General features: G+C 40.3%; 1 protein-coding gene across 17 annotated transcripts; it reads left to right on the plus strand.

Annotated features, from left to right (window-relative positions):
• The first annotated feature begins 4,125 nt into the window (after positions 1-4,125).
• On the plus strand, positions 4,126-23,124 carry HNRNPA3 (heterogeneous nuclear ribonucleoprotein A3). Of its 17 annotated transcripts, XR_012044365.1 has the most exons (14): positions 6,112-6,263; positions 8,351-8,462; positions 8,940-8,963; positions 12,966-13,088; positions 13,179-13,325; positions 13,408-13,618; positions 13,864-13,953; positions 14,015-14,122; positions 14,240-14,320; positions 15,393-15,539; positions 16,829-16,954; positions 17,043-17,114; positions 20,165-20,239; positions 22,525-23,091. XR_012044365.1 is itself a non-coding variant. In XM_072874594.1 (13 exons), exons 2-12 carry the CDS (start codon positions 8,397-8,399, stop codon positions 17,093-17,095), a joined length of 1,176 nt encoding a protein of 391 aa, XP_072730695.1. In that variant the 5' UTR covers positions 4,126-4,272; positions 8,351-8,396; the 3' UTR covers positions 17,096-17,114; positions 17,201-18,331. The 17 variants fall into 17 exon arrangements, 16 of the variants coding, with proteins under 16 accessions (XP_072730695.1, XP_072730699.1, XP_072730702.1 ...); XM_072874594.1 differs by lacking the exons at positions 6,112-6,263; positions 20,165-20,239; positions 22,525-23,091 and adding exons at positions 4,126-4,272; positions 17,201-18,331; XM_072874598.1 differs by lacking the exons at positions 6,112-6,263; positions 20,165-20,239; positions 22,525-23,091 and adding exons at positions 4,126-4,272; positions 17,201-18,331 and having other exon boundaries at positions 8,943-8,963.
• The last annotated feature ends 1,097 nt before the right edge of the window (positions 23,125-24,221 follow it).

Raw genomic sequence — 24,221 nt, forward strand, 5'->3', positions numbered from 1 at the left:
TAGAGCCTTGTGTAAATTGAGTAGCATAGAATGTTAGTCATACAATACTTTATCTCAAGTACGCTCCTTAAATATGATTCTTGACGCTTTAACATGACACCTTCACGCTTTGCCTAGTGCATAATTTTGCTAGTAACAGAATTCCTCCTATCCTGAGATCTAGACAATGAATGTGAAATTCTTGTGGACAAAGTTACAGAGCCAACTATGTTATAATGGCATCTCAGCAAGCTATCTTTCCTTCACTGCTAGAGGTTTTATTGTTTGGTTAGTCCTAATATCATTCCCAATGCACAGTTTTTCCTTTAATTTTTGTCAGAAGGGTTCAAGCAAATAAAATTTTAAGAAGAAAATTCAGATAAAACAGAGAGAGAGCAGGTTATGGAATAAAATAGAGTCTAGTATGTTCGGATTTAATTAGCATAAAAAAGGAGCAGAACAAATGGGAAAAAATATTTAGGAAACTATTCATTTTTATAGCAATCCAAAATGCAGGATTATTCTCCATATTACATATCTGGTACAAACATAAAATATTCTAAAGAATAAATATTTTATATAGAGGTACAATTTGTAGAAAGAATTAATACTGTGTCCCTGAATGAAATCAAAATATACAAAGGGAAAGCAGTTTAAAAGTATTTTTAATTGACATAGTTGCTAATTGTTTGATCTCTCTCATTTCCTGGATCACCTCTCTGAGATGTAGCTCTTGAGGAGTACAAGTCATGCAAAATTGACCTAAGGTCTCTGACAGATGGAGTCTAACGGACATAGTTGCAAGAGTTTGGTGTTATTTCCCCAAATGTTTGCTGGAGATTACTAAACCTGTAATAGGCTGGTGGACAAGTATGTGTGTTTTTGCTTCAAACTAGCTCATAGACTGACATATTACTTCAAACGCACCTTTATCAATTATTAAAGTTAATATAGGAGACTGTAAATTGAAGCAGCTGACCTATCTACATGCATTCAGTGACTTCCACAGGAAAAAAGCAGACAGAAAGGGGAAATACTATCTCAAACCACCGCAACTAAGTCCTGCAGAGACTGCCAGAGTTCTGGGGCAGAAGACATTTGAATTGACACAATCTGAAGTGGAAAGGGTCTTTAGGATTTGTTGTTTCTGGAGTGTGTGTGTGTATACAAATGTATGTATGTATATGTATATGTGTATGTATAAATAGTATTAGTAACAATTTCTGAAATAAAGCAAATACTGTAGCATAGTCATACTACTAATTTTGATATCAAGAATCAGGTTATTGTATCTATGTATTTTTAATTAATGAAGTAAAAGGTTTTCATGCACACTGCACTGCATACAACTACAAGAAGAATTGCCAAAATGTTACCAGACTTTACACTAATATATTATCCTGTCTTTGTTCAGCGAAGCTCAGCAATTTAAATCAAATTCAGAGAGGAAAACAATTGTTTCTAAATGAAGAAGATAGCAGAACCTGCAGTTGCTTGCACAATAGTCAAGTGTCTGCAGTTACACTTGCCCACGTTTAAATATACCATATTTCTACAACACAGAAAAAAGAACTGAATGTTAAACAATCTGTCGTCCTGAAGCTCACATGAATGTTTCACTATACAGCACTCAGGCCTTCTTATCAAAATTGTACTTTGTATCCTTTTCAAAGTATAAAACCTAAATATATTCAAACCAGCTACATTTACAAAACTATCATCTCAATACTAACATCTAATTAATGATTAGTCCGTTTGTTTCTGCAATCTAAGGGGCTTATGGAAAATATATTTGGTTCAGTGAATTGGCTCCATTAATATCACTATTCTGGAGACTAGAATTCAAGATCAATTTCATATTCCCATCCTAATCTCTGTGTAACACTAAAAAACCCCCAACCTTTGGACAATTTCACCAACAATATTTACATAACCAAAGATTCACTTCACAAACAAATGCCATGTAAGAATCAAGCAATAAAAACCTCCAACAAACCCACAACAAAAAGGGACAATTGAAGAGAAACTGACATTTCAGACACAGAAATATATAAAAGTTAAAAGCCTTTCACACTTGTTTTTTGAACCACGTACAAACTACTGTTCCCTTGGCTCACGAAGAGGAGAGTACGTTTGCAAACTCTGCTAGGAAAAAAAGAAAAGCATGCTAGCCATCTGCATAGATCACCAATACTGCATCTGCTACATTATATGAAACAACATCTGACTATGAAACGACATCAGACAGAATAGATACAGGTATATTAAATGCTACATTTTCTCTTAAGGAAATGGGTGATCCAAAATGGGAAGCAATATTCTACTAGATAACAACCAACCTGAAAACACTTTACTAGCAGAAAATTGTTTGCCTGAAATCAAAATTATAATTTTTCATCTAAGACCTCAAACTTGTGGATAATTTTCATCAGCAACTGTGAATCTTTGTAAAATGTGCATCTCCCTCATTTACTGACTTGACTTTTATGTCAGTGCAGTAAGCACAATATTATAAAATTATTACATTCTGTACAGTTGATTACGCATAAGGGAGGATGATCATGAACTGGAACTATAGCATTCAAACGTGATCTGCCTATGGCTGTGCAACCAAATGAGACTGCAAGACAATCTGCCTCCATGAGCGACAAACTGTGAAACGAATGACAATCAAACTAATAAAGGCATGGTATTCTTCAAATTCAGGGAGGCAGCTCTTGTGTACGCTACAAGAACCTTTGAAACTAAGAGACATATTTAGCCCGTACTGTTGTCTGTCTCACAGTATTCTCACCCTGTGGGTAACAGGGGCAAGAGAACAAGCAACATAAATGACACATATATGAAGAATTTTATTTGAAATAAAAAGTTAAATTGTGTGCTTTACTTGGTTCAGAGAAGGAAGATGAGAAATTGTTGGGTTTGGCCTCAACGCAGAGAACATCTGGAGGCTGCTGAGATTTCCAGTGAATTGTACTTTCTAGGAAGTCACCTACCTTCTCACAAAGATCAAAATGGAGGAATAATCTAAAAACTTCTTTCAACTTCTGTACACAATAGTAGCAAGAACATTTCTAAACCTATTGGGAATTTCTCTACGTACTAAGAAAATTCTCTTTAGTTAGAGAAATCAAATAGGTTTTGACACTTTTGCATAAATGAAAGATGTTAATCTGGAACTCAAATTTTTTTTTTTTTTTTTTTTTTTTTTTTTTAGGAACTGCAGGGTAAAGATATAAAGAAGTGAAATTAGCAGCTAATACGGAACTTCCAGGGATTCATAATCCTTTCAGTCAAGCATTTCACATGGGGGTACCCACCTACAAACCTTTCAGCAAAACCACATCAACTGGTTTACTCCTTTATATAGCATAAAGATATTTTTAAAGGGGGTAAGTGCCAACACCTCCTGCCTAGGTTAAGTCATCATACTAAAATAGCTACTGATACTGCAAGAGGATAGAGATACCCAAGGCACAAGAAACTTTGACTTTAAGGGTAAGTTTTTACAATGCTGTTTTTCCTGATGTCATTTTCCAGATAAGGAAAAAATTGTTATGTACGTGCTTAACTATGCTTTATTCTATACAAAATTCTTGCAGAAGACCCTTTCTTTTATACTCTGCTCGTTCATGATGACAAACGCCATTAAAAGATACAGGCAATTCCTCTGCTTAAGAAGCTATGCAGAAGTTTGTAAAACTTATCGCTTGGGTGTGTTTTGGTATTCAGTCAGAAATACACTAACCTACCCTCACTTTCAAAGGGTGAGCGCTAAACAGTTTCCGGAGAGCAAATCTTTTCGTTGCCTCCCTGCAGCGCCTCCAGGACAAAAGCAATACATGGAGACAAATAACTTCTTTTAGAAGGTCCTGGGCGCCTCAGGCATACCCTGATACTCCTGCAGAAGTCCTCTGTAAGCATCACATTCCCTCCTTTCCTTTTCTTTCCTACAAAGCGTTTTAACCCGTCTGATTAACAATCTCCCTCAAGGCCGGTATTTCGATGACTCCCCCTTCACACAGCAGCCCCCACGGCCGCAGGCAGACGAGATACAGACCAGCCACCCGCGGGCTGCGCTCGGGACTCGCGGCCCGCGCCAGGCAGGAGGCGGGGGCGGGCAGCCGTGGCGGGGGGAGGCCGCAAGGCCGGCGGGCGGCCTTACGTGAGAGGAGAGGCGGTGCCCGCCTGTGCGCACCAGTCACGGCTGCGCGCCGGCGCCGCCACCCCCACAGCGGGCGGCGGTTAGTGCGCCAGGCCAGCTGCCGGCGTGGGACCGACGAGGGCGGGAAGGTGCTTAACTGAACGCTGGCACGGTTATCTCTTATCTTCTCTCACCTCTCCTACCCCATCCCCACCCTCCCTCTCCGGCTGTCCTCGCTCCCGTCCTTTTCCGCCCTCTCGGTGGGGAAGGGGCCGCTCCGCCGAGCGCGGCCCAGGGCTCGCGGGGCGGGGGGAGGGGCGGCGGGCGCTGAGAAGAAAGCGGCAACGGCCGCCTGCGCGCGCGCGCGCGTGCAGCTGCCAACCCTCCCCTCCCCCTCCCGCCCTGTCGCGCGGTGCCTGGAGCCCGCCTTCCCAGCACGTGACCCCTCCTCCGCCCTCCCCCTCCTCTTCCTCTCGGCTCCATATTGATACCGAAGGAGGCGAGTCTGGTCACAAAATGGAGGTAACTGCTCGCCGCGTGGAGGGAGCGGGACTCGCTAGGCTGAGCTGAGGCAAGGGTGGAAGGGGAGGTGAAGCGGCCTCCTCCTCCCCGCGGCCGTAGAGCTGCTTTAACGCCCCGCCAGAGCCCCCGGGCGGGAAGGGGGGGCGCTGGGTGCAGCGGGCTGGAGGGCTCGTAGTGGTGCCCCAGCGGTTCCCGCCGCTGCTCCGGAGCGGCCGCCGCCTCCTTGTAGCGTTTCTGCTGCGCCCCAGACTCGTTTTTCCCTGCGACATGGTGCATTAGCCCGCAATGGCGTCCGCTGGCAGGAAGAGGGAGGATGCGGGAGAGGCTGCGCTTCCGCCGTGCGGCCCCTCGGGCGCAGCGACTGCGGCCGCCATTTCGCTGCGCTCCAGAGCGTGGGCGGGTGGGGGAGGCCTGGCCCTCGGCTTGGGACAGGGCTGTGGGTAGCAGAGGCCTCCTCAGGTATCCTGGGGGATGCCGGAACGCTTAGGCGCGTATTCGGGCGAGAGTGGGGAGAAGCGAGTCCCACACGTGCGTGTGTCATTGTTCTGTCCTCCCTGTGTGCCCCCCCCCCCCCCCCCCCAAGCTACCCGGAGTAGTGCGCTAGGGATATTCTCTTCCCACTCATTTTCCTGGGAAGAGACTTTTACCGTATTAAGGTCGTTTAGTGCCGTGCTCTGCTTCTCGCTGAGGAATGCTGGTACACGTTGCAGCACCTCCCTAATATCCCTCCCCCCCCTTCCCAAGGGGAGTTAGCACGTGTAGCGAGGCTTTGCTGCCCGGGCAGGTGGGGGAAGGCATAGTGCAAAGCTTTCTCGTATAGTTCCCATTTCCCTTTCTTCACTCCTCCAACCACACATGCACAAGAAACACCACATTCGGTGGCATCCCGCCATGATCCTGGTAGGCAACAGGAAGAAGCAGTCCTGCACAAACCTTGGTTCAGATTTTCCTCAACTTGAATGAAGTCGAGATCAAATGCACATTGGGCAATCATCTACACCCTACGTGGAGGGAAATTCTGTCATGATATCCCCCCTTGCTTTTCTTTCCTCTCTCCTCAAAATCTAAGTTCTTTTGCTCAAGTATTTCAAGTAAAGTATGGTGAGCAAAAATGGTGCAGGGTTTTTTGGATTTTTTTTGGGTTGTGGTTTTTTTTTTTTTTGTCTTGACCCCCTTCATTGCAAGCTGAAACCTTAGCAAATTAAGAACAGAGAAACCAACAGGTCACACTAGTTTCTGTTAAAAGCAGGGAAGAAACTGGATCCCTTAGCAAAACAGCTAAAAATAACTTTTCCATGTAAGCAATTGTTTTAGCTGCTTCAGAGTTGTTGAATAGTTTGACAACTGGGAGGGTTGATGGGTTCAAAGCATTTGAATGTGCTTCAATAAAGCTTGGAAACCCATCACATAAGTTATTAAGCTAATATCTTGTTTTTTTCCCAGCAGACGTTCCTATTGGCGTTGGGAATGAACTGCAAACACACTTAGAGCTGAAAATCTATTGTTTTGCTGCTTTAACTGTTAGGTTTGGCACAATATACCGTATGCACATTAGGTCCAACTTTAGCTATTCACAAAAAAGACCAATACATCTCCATAGTATTCTCTGAATGGACAGGTAAACTTCCATCTTTGGAATGTCTGTTTCACCTCTATTACCTTACTCCTTGTCTCTGTAAGAGATATGATAGCATTATAAGTTCCTTTGAGTAATGAGACATCTTCTGGTGACTTTCTGCTCATTATAACTAACAGATTTGTTCTGAGACTACTTTCAGTTCTGTAGTTAAGTTGCAGTATACAACTATTTCAGTGTTAGTTTAACTCGGCTGATAAAAATGTTCTGAATATTTTTATTTAGAGTTGAATATAGTATTTTGTTGATGTTAAGTATAACAAAAGCTAATATTGACAGGTTTTTTTAACAACTTTCTATGAGGCAAAATAGGAATAGGGCTGAACGGGGCTGTGTTCCACTTAGCTGAAGGTATGCATCAGCAAGGAGTCAAGTCTTTTGACCATCATGGCCTTCAGAGGCCATCGTGGCAGAGACCGTGCCTGAGAGCTTTATGCTGGCCAGCATGGAGCCTCACTGGGGAAATGAGCAGGTGACAAAATCAGAGAGGAATTGCATACTTTTCATTAATTAAAACTGTATTTAAATAGGCTTATCCCTTTCCTCCCTAACAATTCCCAAAGTTTTATTTTGCCATACAGCTACTTTTTTAAAAGCCCTTGAATTGTTAATGTTCTGTTTCATACCTCCCTTGTATGACTTAAGGAATTGAACAGCTCAGTTGAAACACTTAGTATCCCAATACCTCCTAAGTCAAACTGATGTTTGATTTAAAGGATTTCAAGAGCAGGTTTAACATTGTGTAGAGAGGAACTGAAGATAATACAAACACTTTGATGTTACTTCATAAAACCTTTACAATTGTTAATGCATTAAATCGTGGTACTCATGATTTCACAGTTGTTTTTAATTTGAAGCTGGATTTTAACATGGGATTATATTAAATAATAATTTTCACTCTGAATAACAGTACATATTGGTCATTAGTAGAGACCTGCCTGCCTTTCCCTATGCCATATTTGCAGGAATAAATTAAAAAAAAACAACCAAACAAAAAAACGCACAACCCAAACAAAACCCCCCACCGTAATATACACCTAATCTTGCAAATATCAATTATTTTAATGCAACACAAATGTAGTTTTACAGAAGCCTCTTATTTGACAGTATTCGATTTTGGCTACTGTAGTAAAGTTTCAAAAAACGTCCCAGTAGTGATAAACTGTAGCCAAAGATACTAATACAGTATAGTAAGACAAATTAGGTAACAATGATCTCAGGAAACTTGGAATAATAAACGATAAAGGGAATGTGATTTTTTTATTTGAATGCTGAGATAGGGATTAATTCACTGAGCTTATCTTGTGAAATACTTGATTTTTGTAATGATAGGTACATAACTTTGTTAACATTTATTGTGAGAACTTGGGCCTGTAAATAGAGAGTACAGGGTAGTAATCAAATACATCACTTGGAAGCAAAAGTAATGCAGATGGCTAGTGCTACAGATTGCTGAGGATCAAGTGTTAAAATTTCTGATGTTGCAAGAATAGAATCAGTGAAGGATTCTTGCACTGGTGTTAGTGGAAAATATTTTTCAATATAGAAAACATTTAACACATCCTCTAGTTTGTGTCCATCAGCAGTTTTGTAGGCTGCTGGATCACTGATTACAATAGGTTACACATAATTCTAATAAGCAGTATTTGCAAAACGTTAAATATTTTTTGATTTAACATCTAGAGAAGTAGAATTTTATTTATGTAATGGGCTTGGGTATCAAAGGTGGAATTTGCTTGCCCTGTACCAGTTGTATTCACGACAGTTATGTAAGACAGTCATTGACATAGGTTGTTTTCTACACATTTCAGCTTCAGGTTGTACCTAGTTATTCCAACAGTTGTAAAAAGACCTTTACTAGGGTAGCAGATGTTCCCTCTGCAGCTCTTCTTAACTGTGAGCAAAATAGTTTGAGGATTTTAACTCTACCCTTTTAAATGCTTATATTTTTTCTACTTTCACCCCTCTCCGGTTTCCTCCTATAAAGCCACACCCGTGCGTTGCAGCCAGAGAAGGCCCTGCTTCACAGGAATTTGGGTAAGTACTGACTTATCCAACCTGTTTTCTAGGTTTCCTAGATCTAAAAGAAAGGCTGAGTTAGAGTACCCTTCCAAAATGGCTGCTCTTAAGGAAGAGAGAGATGTGGAAGACTACAAGAGGAAAGGAAGACGATCCTCACAGGTGAGAGGATTGCTTTTTTTAATTTAAAAAAGTAGCTTTAAGGGGTAGAGATTAAAAAAAAAAGTAACCATTTCTATCTGATGTATTAATGCATAGCTTTTTTTCTACCTTCTTCATCCCCATATTAGCGGAGTAACTTTAAATTGCAGTATATTACTTAAATTGTAAGGGGTGGGGTGTTAAGCATAGTGGGGAAGTTTTGCTTTTCTAGTTTTCTGTTATAACAAAACTGATTAAATGTATGTTTGTGATTAAAGCAAGGTGTAATTATTTTTTTGAGAAATTCATGCATCCTCAGAGTATCAGCAGGAACTTGATTCCTTCCTATCTTCAAAATCCTGTTTTTAGTGGGAATGAAGACAGGTTCTTTTTTTTTTTTCTTTTTTTTTTTTTTAAATAAAAATGGTTGCCTAATAGTCACTGCAAATGAAAGCGAGGCTGTACTAAGTAAAAATAACTGTTTTCTTTTGCTTCTAGCAGAAATACCGTAGACTGAATAAGGTGCGTAGTATAGAGAAGATGTTGGGGCTGTTCTGGGAGGATGGGAGCTAGTTACTTTGGGGCAGGGTGTGGAAATGGGAGGGGGGAATAAAAAGTCTTGATACCCTTCAGAAAATAAACTCAATTCTAAGATCAGCAAAGAGGGTATTAAATATGCTTATGTAGCTTATAACTGAGACATTTTCTGATTGTTTATTTTTATTTGTTTGCTATCTAACATTACTTTTCCAGGGTGGCTGAATATTTTAGCTAGTTCAAGGCAACTTTTTCTGGAATGATACAGTACTGCAATGTGGGAGGGCCTGTACACTTGAATTAAGAACAAACCTTGTCCGAGTTGCATGTATCTGGTAGCGTATGGTTATTTTGTATTGAAGTACGGTGTGTAAAGTCCTTCTGGAAGGAATGTTGCAACTGTCTCGCTGATCTTGGACTTTGGATAGAATGTAACTCAGGTCACTCAGCTGCCTACTTAATAAGCTCTTGTAGTTTACAAAAGTAGCTTGACCAGGAATGTACTTAAAAGCTATTAAGTTTCTAGAGAAAATGTTGCCCAGAGTAAGTTGGTGAGGCCCCAGTTGTCTGTCAGCTTTCCCGTCTCAGAAGGCAGCCTAGGATTGGACTGCCTGGGAGACAGAGCAGTCTCATCTTGCAGGTTTAGCTGCAGATAAGCATAGGTGTGGTGCCAGGCATTTTCTGGACACTTGCTGCTGTTCATAGAGGTACAATGCACGGGAGGACTCCACCTGAAAACGGTGCCTTTAGAGAGAACTACTGCAACCCCAAAAGGCTGATTATTCAAAACCCTTGCCATATGAAAGTTAAGTTTATAACAAACTCAGCATAAAGGCAGTGCGAATCTGCAGCAGCGACGAGTTTTTTACAGGAATTGTAAAAAACTGCCATTTTTGCTTCCTCTTTTCTGAGAGGGGTACAGTTAGACTGCGCTGAGTGTTGGGGGTTTTAGGTAGGACGTAGGAACCAGTGGTTCAATTTTGATCGCGAGAAAGGGTGAGCAGAGGGAACCAGGTGTTCCCCCGCGATGCCGGCCTCTCCCTGCCCTCCTCCGGGGCCGCCCTTGCCGGCCGAGCGCCGCAGCCCCGCCAGCGCGGGACACTCCCATGGCGCCACTGCGGCGCTGGGACGTGGCCGGCGGGGCGGGCGCTGCTGCGCGCGCCCGCGCCCCGCCCCTCCGGCTCCATATTGCGGGTGGAGGAGACGAGATCGCTCACAAAATGGAGGCGGTCGGTGCTGCGTGGAGCTTTGCCTTGAGGGAGGAAGTCGCTAGTCAAGGCTGGAAAGAAAGTTCCACGCCTCCTCAGAGCCTAGTAATATGTTTGGGAAGTCCCTTAAACTGCCTAGGGGAGAAGCGAAGCTTCTTGCCAGCCTGCTGGTTGCAGGCAGGCTGCGCGTTCTTACCGCTACTCCCCACACCCCCGACTGAAGGAGCACTGCAAAATGGCGTGCTGGCCCACAGTATCAGCTGAGTGGGAGGGAGCCTGCTGATCTTGTTGAAGCAGTTGTAGTAGTTACACTAGGGAAGAAGGGAGAGATGTGTTGTGCAAGGTTGGCTGCCCAGCAGAGACTGCTGTTAAAACTAGCCTGCAGCAGAAGGACTGAGAAACAACATCTTGTGTTATAGAGGACAGCAGTCTGAAAACCCTAGAGATGCATATCGCCAGTGAGAACAAAATGCCTGAAAAAAGCAACTAATTCCCTAAGAAAATGTTGCCCTTTATTTCTGTGGATAGTTCCTATAACATAGGATATTTTCTTTAAATAATTTCTTTCCGATAGAAGGGAGAAGCTGTAACAGCAAGTGTTTTTCCTCCTATATGAGAGCAGCAGTTTATGTGCACATAATAAAAATAAGCAGAAAGGACTTCACTTTTCCTTTCAGGAGTGACCTGAAGAGTTCTGTGGTCATTTACTTTAGAAAGTAAAAGCAGTCTGAGTTGCTAACTGAAAACTCTGTAGCCTAGAGGGGTGTCAGAGAACTGTGAAAAGTCTGTCCAGTTTTATCTTGTATAGGTTTTTGGTTTTGGAGAAGTCTAAACTCTACAGTTTCACATAATAGATTTCCTTTAATATATGTAGGAGAGTTTGCAACACTTAATGTTCCCAGCTTTAACATAACTCAGCTAAAAATTAAGTAGTGCCAGTAGATTTTTAAAAAAATGCAATTAGCAACAGAAAACAATATTTCACTTAACCTAAATCAGTTTCTGTATACAGTAGGTGTGTTACCCTCTAAGATTTTAAGTTTATGTATAATTAGCAGTGAGATTTTTTTATTATTATTATACTTCTGTAGTCCAGACTGCTTGGAAGACCATAGAAAAGAAGCTTTACTTCGTAGTCACAAGATCACTGACTGCCAATCATTTATACGATGTTCCTGTAGTAACAAAGTTAGTGCCTTAAATAGAAAGTTGTTACCGAGAATGCTGGGGCTCTTTCTTGCTAAGTTTAGCAGGTATAAGAGGAAGGATCTACTTCCCAGCCAGCTTTTAATAATCTTAGGCATTGTTTCCTGTAGTACAACCTGAACATTATAAACCAATGGTTTCCTAAAGCAGTATATAATTCAGAAATTCTCTTTTGCCGTGTATTGCTTTACAGTATTCATTGCTCCTTAGTGTGGTTGTGTGGCACTCAAAGGGATGTATGCTTTTCTGACCAACCCTAGCCCCACCACCCCCTTTATTTAAACTGTGACAGCGGTTAAAGCACTTCACCTTCAGGTTTGAAGCAAGACATCTACATGTAGAAGTCTGGCTGGTTTTATATAGTTCAGCTCTCAGGCTAATGCTGCATCTAGTCTAGGTTAACCCACTGCAGCAGAAACAGTGAAGCCTGTTACGCATTCGTGCTGCAGAATTGAAGTCAAATGCAGCATAGCTAGCCAGCACCTTGTTGTGGAGTGTTTTACATGCACAAAAGTACCAGCTTGCTAAATAAGATTTTAATCTGGTTGCTTTTTTAAAGACTTCTCTGTTGTGGGGATGGGAGAAAGTGCTAAAATAATTTTTCATAAACTCCTGTTAAATGTATGGGGATATTCCCTGCCTAACTAAAAAACCATGCAACACTGAAATCAGAGAGCAGAAACACTAATGCACTTGTAAGCCCACTTTAATCAGGTTGTAAGAAACTGGGCTCTGAAAATTAGCGCATTTTAAAATATGGCTGGTCATATATAGGTGATATTGTCAAGAGCTTCAATTAAACTTAAGTTTCTTTTACGATGCTTGTTAAGGTACCAGTCTTATTCCAGTAGCTGTACTTGCTACTAGTCACTGATTAATAATTATTCAAGACTTTTTTTTATCTGTAAGATGTAAGTCCATGTTGACCCATGTTTAAGAGGTATTTCCTATAACACTGAGAACCACATATGTACTCCTACTTTCTTGCTTGCATGCACTCAACTGACAAAATTATCCAAATACAAAATTTACAGTTTTAAGGAAATAAGAATTGATAAACTTCTTCAAAATGCATAAAAATAACCTTTCAAAATGCATATCCCAAAAGACTAGACACTCAATTTGGACAATAACCTTTTTTCTTGTACACTGTGTTCTTAAATTTTTTATAGTTCCTCATGATTATGCTTCATAAAGTGTTAGAACTTCCCTTTATCTAGCGGTGCTTCATTGCTAATCCCTACAGAGCAATATGCAACTCGAACATAAGATAGGCATAAAATGAATGCAGTTCGGGGGCGGGGGGAGCAACCAAATTATTTAGTATATTGAAAGCTCTTTACTGTTGTTTGCATTTGAGCACTCTTGTTAGTTAGTTAGTGTTTTAATTAAAATCACACCTCATTAAGTGTTTACTATGCTGCTGCCTAAACCCATTAGAAGTCATTGTTTTTATGTAAATGTATTCCACCTATTTGTAGTTATAATGTGCACAGATAATTTTTAGTAATTCTGTGAAATTTTAACGCTGTAGTTTGTATTCAAAATACGTTTTTGATTTTTGATTTTGTAGGGCCATGAGCCAAAGGAGCCGGAGCAGTTGAGAAAGCTGTTCATTGGAGGTCTGAGCTTTGAAACAACAGATGATAGCTTGAGAGAGCACTTTGAAAAATGGGGCACGCTCACAGACTGTGTGGTAAAGTGTCAAATAGTAGTTTGTGCTTTTGAAAGGATATAGATACTTAATCTAGTGCAGAAATGCAGAGTACCCCCTATGTTTTTGCAGGTGATGAGAGACCCACAAACAAAACGTTCCAGGGGCTTTGGCTTTGTGACTTACTCTTGTGTGGAGGAGGTGGATGCTGCCATGAGTGCTCGGCCACATAAGGTTGATGGACGCGTGGTTGAACCAAAGAGGGCAGTTTCAAGGGAGGTAAGTTAGTGTTTCAGTTAACCTTGTTTCCTAATCTTTATCTAATAATTTAAAACACTGAACGTCATTTTTGGTGTTGTAGGATTCTGTAAAGCCTGGGGCACATCTCACAGTAAAGAAAATATTTGTTGGTGGAATTAAAGAAGATACAGAAGAATATAATTTAAGGGAGTACTTTGAAAAATATGGCAAGATTGAAACCATAGAAGTCATGGAAGACAGGCAAAGTGGAAAGAAAAGAGGCTTCGCTTTTGTAACTTTTGATGATCATGATACAGTTGACAAAATTGTTGGTATGTAACTCTTTAAGTGAGAAATTACTTAGGGGATAAAAGTGTGTAACGTTAGATTTCGGAACAGCAGTGTGTGGAATGTAAGACGTTGGCATAATGAACTGCTTGACTATTGTAAGAGATAGGGTAGATTTAATGTTCCTTTTAAAAGTGTGGTTGTGCCTTACAGTAGCTTGCTGTGAGTTTTACAGAATATTGCTTTCAATAATTTGATTTTCTAACTCCTATTTCACAATTTTCTCTAGTTCAGAAATATCATACTATAAACGGACATAACTGTGAAGTGAAAAAGGCACTCTCAAAACAAGAGATGCAGACTGCTAGTTCTCAGAGAGGTGAGTTTGGAGTTGTGCATGGTTATTTTATGTAACTGGTTTTCAATTAATGTAATTTAAGTAAAATATTTTGTAGGTCGTGGGGGTGGCTCAGGCAACTTCATGGGTCGTGGAAACTTCGGAGGCGGTGGAGGGAACTTTGGCCGAGGAGGAAACTTTGGTGGAAGAGGTAAATGACTGGAATGTTTATATAGACTGTGATTTCTGTTTTTTTATTTCCCATGTCACTTGACTTAAACACTTAACGTGTGTTCAGGAAAACATTCTCATCTGTTTTGTGTTCCAGGAGGCTATGGGGGTGGTGGTGGCGGTGGTGGGAGCAGAGGAAGCTTTGGGGGTGGTGACGGATACAATGGATTTGGTGATGGTAAGTGTATTGTTTGCTTCCCCCCCCCCCCCCCCCCCGTTATAACCAGCTGTAAGTCATGCCTTCTCCTTGGAAACCAAGTCTACTTTGGTGATAATGTTTTCGACATTGTAGAGCTGTGAAGAGTTAAAGCTGTAAAGAGTGTTTTGGTTTCCCCACAAAATGATGGGTGGAAAAAAAATACTCTGTATTTACCCTGTAAATAACCTCATGTCATGAGGTCATGCAGCAGCTGTTTATGATTATTGAGAACTAAATGAAGATTTTGCTGTCAGTTGAGATGACTAAAACTGAATAAAGCAGTGGCCAACTAACATACCAGAAATCTTTTCAATCAACTGTAAGACTTTTCATGGCTCAGTAGTATCTTTTTCATTATGAAGTTTGGATGGGTTTCCAAAATGCATCTGAAGAGAACTGTGGAAATTACCAAATGGCTGTGGAAGTAGCATTTTTGTGGGGGGGAGAAAATGAGGGAAGTAGCATGTAGTTATGTCCTGATTCTATAAGCAGATACACGTAGTGATGTTGAGTTCTTTGGAACAATTTTCCAGTTTGGAACTACTCTATCAAAATATTGGAGACCAGATCAGCATCTGGAATACTAAGTCTTTCAGATATGCTTTATGTGATCCTCTTGACACACGTGTAAATAAAACTGTACATCTAGATAAAAACTGTAAACCAGAATTCTTTTGAGGGCTTTGCCTACTGAGTCATTTCAGTTCGGACGAATAACGAGGATGATACACAGTACTGACAAAGCCATTTGTGTAAAGAGGCAGTTATTACATGTAATGGGTGCTGGTGGTGGTAGCAGCGTGTCTACGTATTTTTGTGTGTCAGAATGAACTTTTAAGTATCATGCTTCAAGGGTATACATAAACTAATGGGATTTTTTTGTTTGGACTAAATAGTTTAGATAAATTATGCAACCCCAACGGATATAATACAGGGAAAACATCGTGGGACACTTTCGTTGTGTGTTTTTGTTGTTTTTTTTGTTAAATGGACCTTTTCTTACCAATATTTCACTTTGGTGTGTTTACTTTGACTCCTCTTATATTCAAAGGTGGCAACTATGGAGGTGGTCCTGGCTATGGCAGCAGAGGAGGTTATGGTGGTGGTGGAGGACCAGGATATGGAAACCCAGGTGGTGGATATGGAGGTGGAGGAGGAGGATACGATGGCTATAATGAAGGAGGAAATTTTGGTGGTGGTAAGATGCCAGCTTTAATTAGACATCTATTTTTTTTAGGCGGGTCCGAGTTGTACAATGCCTGAAGTATGATACTGCATAAAATTAGTTGTACAGTTAGGTCTGAATGCAGAATGCTGCGTTACATAGGGAAAGTTCTTTTCCCTCTGGATCAGCTTTGATATGCTATACAACGTTATTTTGCCTGGAACTTATTTTTCAAAAAGCAGCAGCTATAAATCTGTGTGTAGCAGTAGAGTAGGAGAATTTTTAAACTTCTGACCATTTGAAGTGTGCTGTTGCTGTCAGATGCCAGTTCATATCGTGTAGATCATGTCCTCTTTGGTGAGGACTGTACATCTAAGTTTCTGTAGGCTTTTTTTATTGTTTGCCTGCGAAATGAACTACTCCAGTTATTTTTTATAAAAGCAGTCCTTTTGCCAGTTACACATTCTAATTAGACTAACTGGAAATTGCGTAATTATAGTACTGTTTTACAGCCTTAACTAGTGTAAGCTCTCGATGAGTATATTAAAAATCTATACTAATATCTAACCAAAATACATCTAGCTTTGTCCTGTTGTATGATCAGTTTAGCCATGTTCTACATTGTCAGTATGAATTTCCTTGCAGGGATTTCTGAACGATAGGGTTGATTTTTAAATCTGGGGTAACTTCTAGGGAGGCCTTTAATGATAGACAGGATGTTTCTGGTAAGGGTATCCCACAAATGCAAAAATAGCTTAGGTGCTTTACTAGAGTTGTTGGAGAAGGAGCAGTAAGAACTTGCAAGGACTAGTGCAAGTTTGGGGAGTTAAGCTGCAAAATCTGCTGCATACTTCATATGCATACTGCTGCATTCCCTCTGATGTGTATATGTAGCATGCCTGTTACACTTTTATCACTTTTTGGAGCAAATAGGTTGTATGTAGTTTACATTGTCAGACATGCAGAGCATTGGGCAGTGGAAGAATATGACAATGAAACTCCTGTGCTCTTCTGAGTTTGGAGGCCTTAAATTTGGCCTGTTGTATTAACTTCAAGTTGCCTACTCAAACCTGTATAAATTTTCTAATGTAGCATGGTGTTTTTCATCTTCAGTGAAATACCAGTTTCTAATCTTCAAAATGCTAAGGGTCTTCTGTCATTTGTGCATTGTGAGTAGAGGTAGCATGCAAAGTGCTTGCAGTTCTATTTTAAATTGTTTTAAACAATTACAATTTACATTTACATTGGATGTCATAATTAGGCAAGCTTCATGTCCTAAGTGTTGGAATGAAAGTGGCTTTATAAATCTGCATTTGTTTCAGGTAATTATGGTGGAAGTGGAAACTATAATGATTTTGGCAATTACAGTGGACAACAGCAGTCTAACTATGGTCCCATGAAAGGTGGTGGCAGCTTTGGTGGCAGAAGTTCAGGCAGTCCCTATGGTGGTAAATATGGTTTTGTACAGAAAATAATTATTTTTGTTTTAAATTTCTTGTTATTCTTGTATTTTAATATACACCTTATTTTTTGTAGGTGGTTATGGATCTGGAAGTGGAAGTGGGGGCTATGGTGGTAGAAGATTCTAAAAATGCTACCAGAAAAAGGGTAGGTGTAATGCATATTTATAATGATGATTAATAATGTACAACTGTTCACTGAGAGTAATAATTTTCTTATCCTGTATTCAACAGGCTACAGTTCTTAGCAGGAGAGAGAGCGAGGAGTTGTCAGGAAAGCTGCAGGTTACTTTGAGACAGTCGTCCCAAATGCATTAGAGGAACTGTAAAATCTGCCACAGAAGGAACGATGATCCATAGTCAGAAAAGTTACTGCAGCTTAAACAGGAAACCCTTCTTGTTCAGGACTGTCATAGCCACAGTTTGCAAAAAGTGCAGCTATTGATTAATGCAATGTAGTGTCGATTAGATGTACATTCCTGAGGTCTTTATCTGTTGTAGCTTTGTCTTTCTTTTTTCTTTTTATTTTCCCATTACATCAGGTATATTGCCCTGTAAATTGTGGTAGTGGTACCAGGAATAAACAAATTAAGGAATTTTTAACTTTTCAATATTTGTGTAGTTCAGTTTTTCCACATTTAGTACAGAGAACTCTATAACAGAAATAAAATGTAGTTTAGGGTGTTTCCTTGTTAGTTAATAGAGAGGATTAATGCATTTCTCAATTACTATTTTGTATTAATTTAAAGTTAACAATAGAAACACCTATTGATTTGCAGTCTTAAGGGGTCTAGTCTCAGTGTATATATGTAACTGTCATTGACATGAGTTACATAGGCATACAGAGGGAAAACATCTGTATGTTGCATTATAGTTTGTTTAGATGTATAACTAGGATTGAGTTACTCAAATTAGTGTTTGTGAATTATAGAACTAAGCTTTACCTTAATGAAAATTTCAAATTACTTTTTGGTTTGTGCATATTTTTTTAATTTGTAGTTCTGTATTAGTACTAGCGCTTCAAGAAAATAAGGCATGATAAATATTTTAACAAGACCAACTTTAGACACATTAAAGCTGTCTCCCGTCTCATTTGAGATGTATAAGGGATAACTGCAGTTGCTTAAGTCGTGGGTGAAGAGAAAAAGAAACTTGCTTTTTACCTTTATATTTATTGTAATTCCCAAGAAGTTAAGGTGGGGGGAATCAAGTGCCTGTTTCCTTGGGATATACAATGATTCTGTTTCAATAAAACTATACTTTGGGGAGGGTGGCTTGGAATTTTCATCCCCTTCCTTTGTCCCCATTTCCCTCTCCCTCACACCAGACTGCGCTGTTTCAATTAAATGAGGCGTCATAGCGAGAGTAATAGGTGTGTTCCTCAATAACTTAATGGCTATATACTTTCTTGCATGCACCCTAGGCAATTTTCTGGACACATTCTTCTGACTGGGAGCCAAGGGTAGCACAGGTGTAATCACTGACAGTCCCAGGTAATGCGTTCCAAAAGCCCGTTCACGATGGGCTCCAAGTAGTATAGTTCTCAAGCTTTTTCCCTTGCGAATGTCTGCACTCAGCTGAGAGCTCGAAGAGAAAACAAACCACGATCTAGTTGTATTTTACGGACTAGAAACACTTCCCACGATGTAGACTGGTACAGTCTTGAGTTTCCACAGGTAGAATGATAGTGTGTTACAATTTGATTTGATGCACTGGAGTAGCAAATCTTATCAGCACATGTGGCTAGAAAGTGTACCTAATTCTCACTTCTGACCCCCAAATGAAGGCACTACAGCCTGTCCTTTTCTCAGCTGATGTGAATTCTCTCTCGACTGTTGCCAGGACAGTGCTTTCTGTCAATTCAGACTCAGAAGAGTAGGGACCCAGTCAATAGAAGAAATGCTCAGACACTTGACAATATGGTATTGGAATTATTCACACCTGTTTCACTTCTGGGTCAATGTGCAGTATAAGGTAAATGCGATTCCAGTGTAGGAATGAATCTGCAAAGATGTATGAAATGGCTCAAGGCATAATCAGTCATATTAATAATGAATTATAATTTTAAGAAGTAGTAGAAATATGAGTGTGTTGTTTGAAAAAAAAATTAAACAATGTTATTTAAACACTGTTATTGGAGTGTATTTAGACTGCAGTACACTAAAACAAGGAACCGATGTCAAGATGGTAGCCTCCAAACTGGATTTCAAAGTCTGCTTATTTTCTGTGGAGTTTTAAAATCTCTAAAGTTAAAGCAAGAATTGGTGATTTAGTGAACGCTTCTGTTGTTGTACATATTAATTTGGGCTTGGGGTGGGGGGGAGGCTGTATTTCAATAAAGGCATTTTTTAAACAACCCATTTGGAGTTTGAAAACATTAAAACACAACTCACTAGGGAGTGAGCCACCTAACTACCGACTTGCTTTGTACGTTACTACGCCTAGAAGATGTGTAGACTTGTACCTGGGGCCTGCAGCTGATTGCAGGGACAACTGGAGGATGGGGTTGATGTCCCTTCTGACAATTGATCTGGTATTTCTAAATTTTTTTAGAATGTATTGACAGTGTTCTTTTTAACAGGGCCTCTTGTAGCTGTACTGTGACAACAATGTTAACTTTGAAAAATAGTGTCATAATAAACTTTATGAACAAGATCTGTATGCAACCTTTTAAGAGATGGATGTAAGTGACCGCTTTGTAGGTGGGTGGGGTAGTTTAGCTGTTGTTTGTGATGTGGAAAAGTGTAAGGACAGTGATTAACCAGCTTTAAAGAACCTAGGATGTACTTCTTTGATCCATACTTTGCTAAGGAGACTCATAAGACAGGACTTCAGCAGCCTATTGAGTATGGAGAAGTCAGCATAATTAAAGAATGACAAGGCAGCAGGAGCAACAGCTTCAACTTCCAGAAAAGTGAAGGCATAAGATACTGTGCTGATAGTGAGCAGCTTTCCAAAGGCTAGTTAAATCTGCTTATCACAGCTGAAATATCGAAGAAAGTCTAGCAAGAGTTCTTCACCTTTTGGAACCTCCTTGAGTGATAGCTACTTGAGTTGACTCAAAATCAATAGGTCTAGCGTTTAGACCTGAAAGGAAGGGCAATGAGCATAGGTAAGGTTTGCCTTTAAAATTTTTCATGAATTAAAGAGTAGTGGGAGGTTTTTAAACAAGGTAAGAGTAATTTCTTTAATTTTCAGGTTGAATGAGAAGCTGCTGCTTGACAAAATGGGGAATGTCTTGCACATCCTCTTCAGTTGAAGGTTTCTGACTGGGTAAGATTTGTAGTGTATAGTAAAACACTTGTTTAACCCTTATTTCCTTCGAGGCTTTCCTTTGCCAGCCTTTTAATATCAAGGAAAGCCTTAAGTACTAAGGAGCAAGTATTCCAGCATATGCCATCCAGTGCTGCCTGTTCTGGATGAGGGTTGCTTGCTGGCATAATTGCTACTCGAGAATCTCCTGTTCCTGGCAGGTACAAAATGGCTGTGTGTCTGAGATCAACAAGACAGAAATGATAAATGTTTTGAAACGTGTGCTCTGGTTTCCGGGGGGAGCATACTGTGGGGGTTTTGAGAATTGTTCGTTACCTTGTAATAGAAAGAGACGCCTTGCAGAAACCTGGAAAGGTGAAGACACTGAAGCTGTTCATCACAGTTCTTGGTAGTGTGCGCTACACTGCTGCTGCAGTAATTCTGTAAAGGCACCTTGGTCAGAGCAGTGATTTCCCTCCTAATACATTACTCTTGGCTTACCAGGCGGGTTTGTATTTCTCCGTACAATCCAAAGAGTTCCCGTTCAGATCTTCGGTGCTTTCAGGCAGGGTAGCTCGGTGGAGGCTAACACTGTCACGTGCTGCCCAGCTGAAAGCACAACTGCGTTTGTATGTACAGATGAATGGCAATGCAGGAACTTTCCATGGAATCTGCTTTTATGTGCATTGGTTCTTAACTCTTGGAACATGTATTTCCTTTTCTGCATCTTCGATTGTTACAGTCCTGGGATGTTTTTAACTCCTTTTATATAGTAGTCTAGTACCTATTTAAACTTACCAATATATTTTTGAGTCTGCATTATTTTTGTGAAGTCAGTTTCTATTTTAGTGTTGGTTATGCTTCCGTTACTCAGAAAATAAAGTCAAATGGAACCTGTGCGTTTCAGTTTAACCTGGGGCTTAGGCATGTTTGCAGACTGATTCAAGTATTTAAACGTGTTACCTGCTGTCTGTAAACATCCAGACAGCAAACTCTTGACATTGTAACGTACAATTAAAAGTTAACTTGGAAGTAATTTACAATGGTAATGATCAGGAGCGACTTAATGGAAATCTCACAATGACTGTATATATAGTTTAAAAAAAACACTGACAAATGTTTTTGGTTAGCCAAGGTTGAGCCAAAATTTAAAACCCCTGCAGTAAAGCCACAGTCTCTCCGTAGTGTAGTATGCTAGAGAGCTTGTTGCTGAGGTGACAAGCTGGCTTGCTTACACCTAGAGGTGGAAACCCTTTGCTCTTCCTCTGCTAGGCAGAGTTGCTCTTGTGAGCTCACCTAGGCATCTGTATGTAGCAACAGGCAATGGGGAAAAGCATTCGTGTGTCTTACGATTACTCAATTGAGGGCAAATGCTCTTGTACTTGGGGGGAGGGGGAATGTTACAATTTTTTAACAGTAAAATCTTGAAAATGTTTTAACAAAAGTAAGTTTTAACAAAAACTTTCTAGTTTGCATCCCATTAGTAGGCCTGTGTATAGAGCAAAGCTCTACCTTTTCTTAACAGTAGAGGATTCTACATTGCTGCAGACTTGTTCTGTGCTCTGGAGGGGTCTTCTTGCACCACATGTAGAACTAGATATTCACTGTTAGCATTATTTTCACACCTGGATTTACAACACTCTTGTTAGACTAATTTGTTCAGAAATAAACCTTGTCAAAGATAAGCACATCCTTAAGGAGTACTTGGTCAAGTGTATCTTTGTCCAAGAGGCACTTCCAAGAGTTAAGAATGTTGTTCCATGGCTAGGTTCTTCTATAGTGGCTGCTAGTGAAAATAGCAGCTGTAAATGGAGATGGAGATGTAAAGATACACTGTTAACGAAGCATTGGTCCCTAAGCTGCAGTTCTACAGAAGTTTATTTGATACCTATACCTGTGTGTTTATCTAAAAGCAAATGGTACTTCCAGGTAGTAAAAATGTATTTCCCCAAAAGGGGCCCAGGTTGATGCAGATGTGATGAGTGTTTTGTTGTTATAGAACACTGAAATTAAACACAGCATCTTAACTTTGATATCCTTTAAATGTTTAAGGCGGGAAGGGGAGTGCTCCTAGTCTTTCAAGCATTGATGGTGTGATGTACTGACTTGCTGTCTTTGGTTCCTGTGTTTAAGACATCAACGTTTTCATATACTGTCGACACTGCGGTGGAATATTGACTTGCGTATCAGTCTGTGGTCTCTGACAAGTGTTTGTATCTTAAGTTGTGTGGAGCATGAAAGATCTTGAGTATCACTAAAATTCAGATATCTGATGGATGATTCTTTTTCTGCTGTGGGTGCTACAGGTTGACATCTCTATCTAAGATTAGCTTTTTCCTGAACTAAAGTAATCCAAGTGTCTCCGTAGAAGAAAAATGGCCTTCATGTAGAAGATAATATCGCAAGATTGGAAACAGAATAATGTGCTATAATAACTGGCAAAGACTTCAAGAGCAATGGTGCTAGTGTGCTGAAATCTTAGAACTTGTGGTTAAACAAGTTGAAAAATAGCGTGGAAAGTAAAAATTTCAGTATAGTCCATAATGGATTGAAAATTGTTAAAATATTTCAATTTTGTATCAGAATAAAGTGTATGTTGTCAAATGACTTACAATCTAAAATGCGTTGCCATCACCTTTTTTTAGTGCTGTGAGGAACACAAAGCAGCTTAAATTATTGCAACACAGTATGAGTTACAGGATCATCTTTCCAACTCGGGACTGCAAGTCAGGAAACCTTGGTTCAGCCCAGCTCGTCAGCTTTACTTTTAATAGTTTTAAAACTGAATGTTTTGATCAAGAAATACATGGTCTCTGTGTGGAGCCTTGTCAGTGTATGAGGTCAGCATTGTGATGCATTAGACTTGGCAATGTCGCTGGTCACTCTCAGGTTTGTGAACATACTCTGTACCTCAGTAATAATAATAAAATGAAGGATATAGTTTGCAATCTGATGTTTTCACATATACCAAAATAACCTGATGTGGAATGTTTTTTTCCTTAATGATGTTGGGTGTTTCGAGGCGAGTACAACATTCACTGTGTTCATGATATGAAAAATACTGGTTTAAGTTGAATGCCAGTTGTCGTGATCTAAGTTACTTCAGACTGGTTCTTTGCCTGGTGGAATTCAAACAAGGCTTCTGCATTAACTGCAGGTTTGTTGTTGTTGCTCTTTTCATCTTGGTAATGGAATAACTATCCGCGTATTAAGTTTTAGACATGTGGGTAGTACAAATACAATGGCCCCTGCAAAGGCTGTGAGGATGCTGTTTGCCTTCGGCTTTTGCATTAGTGCTAAAATAAGGAACAAATTGAAGTGGAGGGCAGGGCTTTACTGAGGTCTCTGTTTTATAGCCAATTTGTAATTGAAGTGTTTCTATTACAGCTAGAGAGAACATTTTCTCTGTAAGTCAGACGTTTGATAGCCTAACTAATGGGGGGGGACAGGGAACCCAGGAGCTCTTCCTCTTCAGGTTCTCTGTGCTTTGCCATCAGACCTACCTGTGTATTACAGCTACTGTGTATCAGTGTTGAAAGCCAGTGTTGAAAGCCGGAGCCATAGCTCAGTGTGCTGCCTCCATAATGCTTATGCTCTAAAATTACCATCCCTAAATATGGATGAGATCCTCTTGCTTTAAAAGGCAGCATTCCCCTAGCATTCACCCAGGCTTGGTGATTGTTAGGGGTGTTTCCTTCCTAGGTAGTGCTGGTGGCGAAGTCAATAGAGGCACATTTGAACAACAGCAGCAAGAAAAATATCCCTCACTGCTGTGATGTCTTTGATTTAGTTTAGCTGGTGCTTGGCTGCCCTAGCTAGAGCAAATAAACCTGCTTCATCAAATCCAGCCTCTAGGTTTTCAACCATTGGCATTGACCATTTGCTCCAAAAAGGAGTGTTCTTGCATTCGGAGCATGTCAAGGACTGCGCGGTGGGATGGACTGATGTGCTGTTAACAAGGAAGGAGGTCAGTATAAACAAGGTAAGCAGCCTCAAAGTGCAA

Source organism: Ciconia boyciana, chromosome 10 (assembly GCF_034638445.1).
Source record: "Ciconia boyciana chromosome 10, ASM3463844v1, whole genome shotgun sequence".
In the NCBI taxonomy this organism is placed as follows: domain Eukaryota; kingdom Metazoa; phylum Chordata; class Aves; order Ciconiiformes; family Ciconiidae; genus Ciconia; species Ciconia boyciana.

Excerpts from the sequence above, each read along its gene's own strand:
- HNRNPA3 (XM_072874589.1), top strand. Across the intron at positions 8,463-8,939 it reads AAGGAAGACGATCCTCACAG|CAGAAATACCGTAGACTGAA; the intron begins GTGAGAGGATTG and ends TTTTGCTTCTAG. Across the intron at positions 13,326-13,407 it reads AGAGGGCAGTTTCAAGGGAG|GATTCTGTAAAGCCTGGGGC; the intron begins GTAAGTTAGTGT and ends TTGGTGTTGTAG.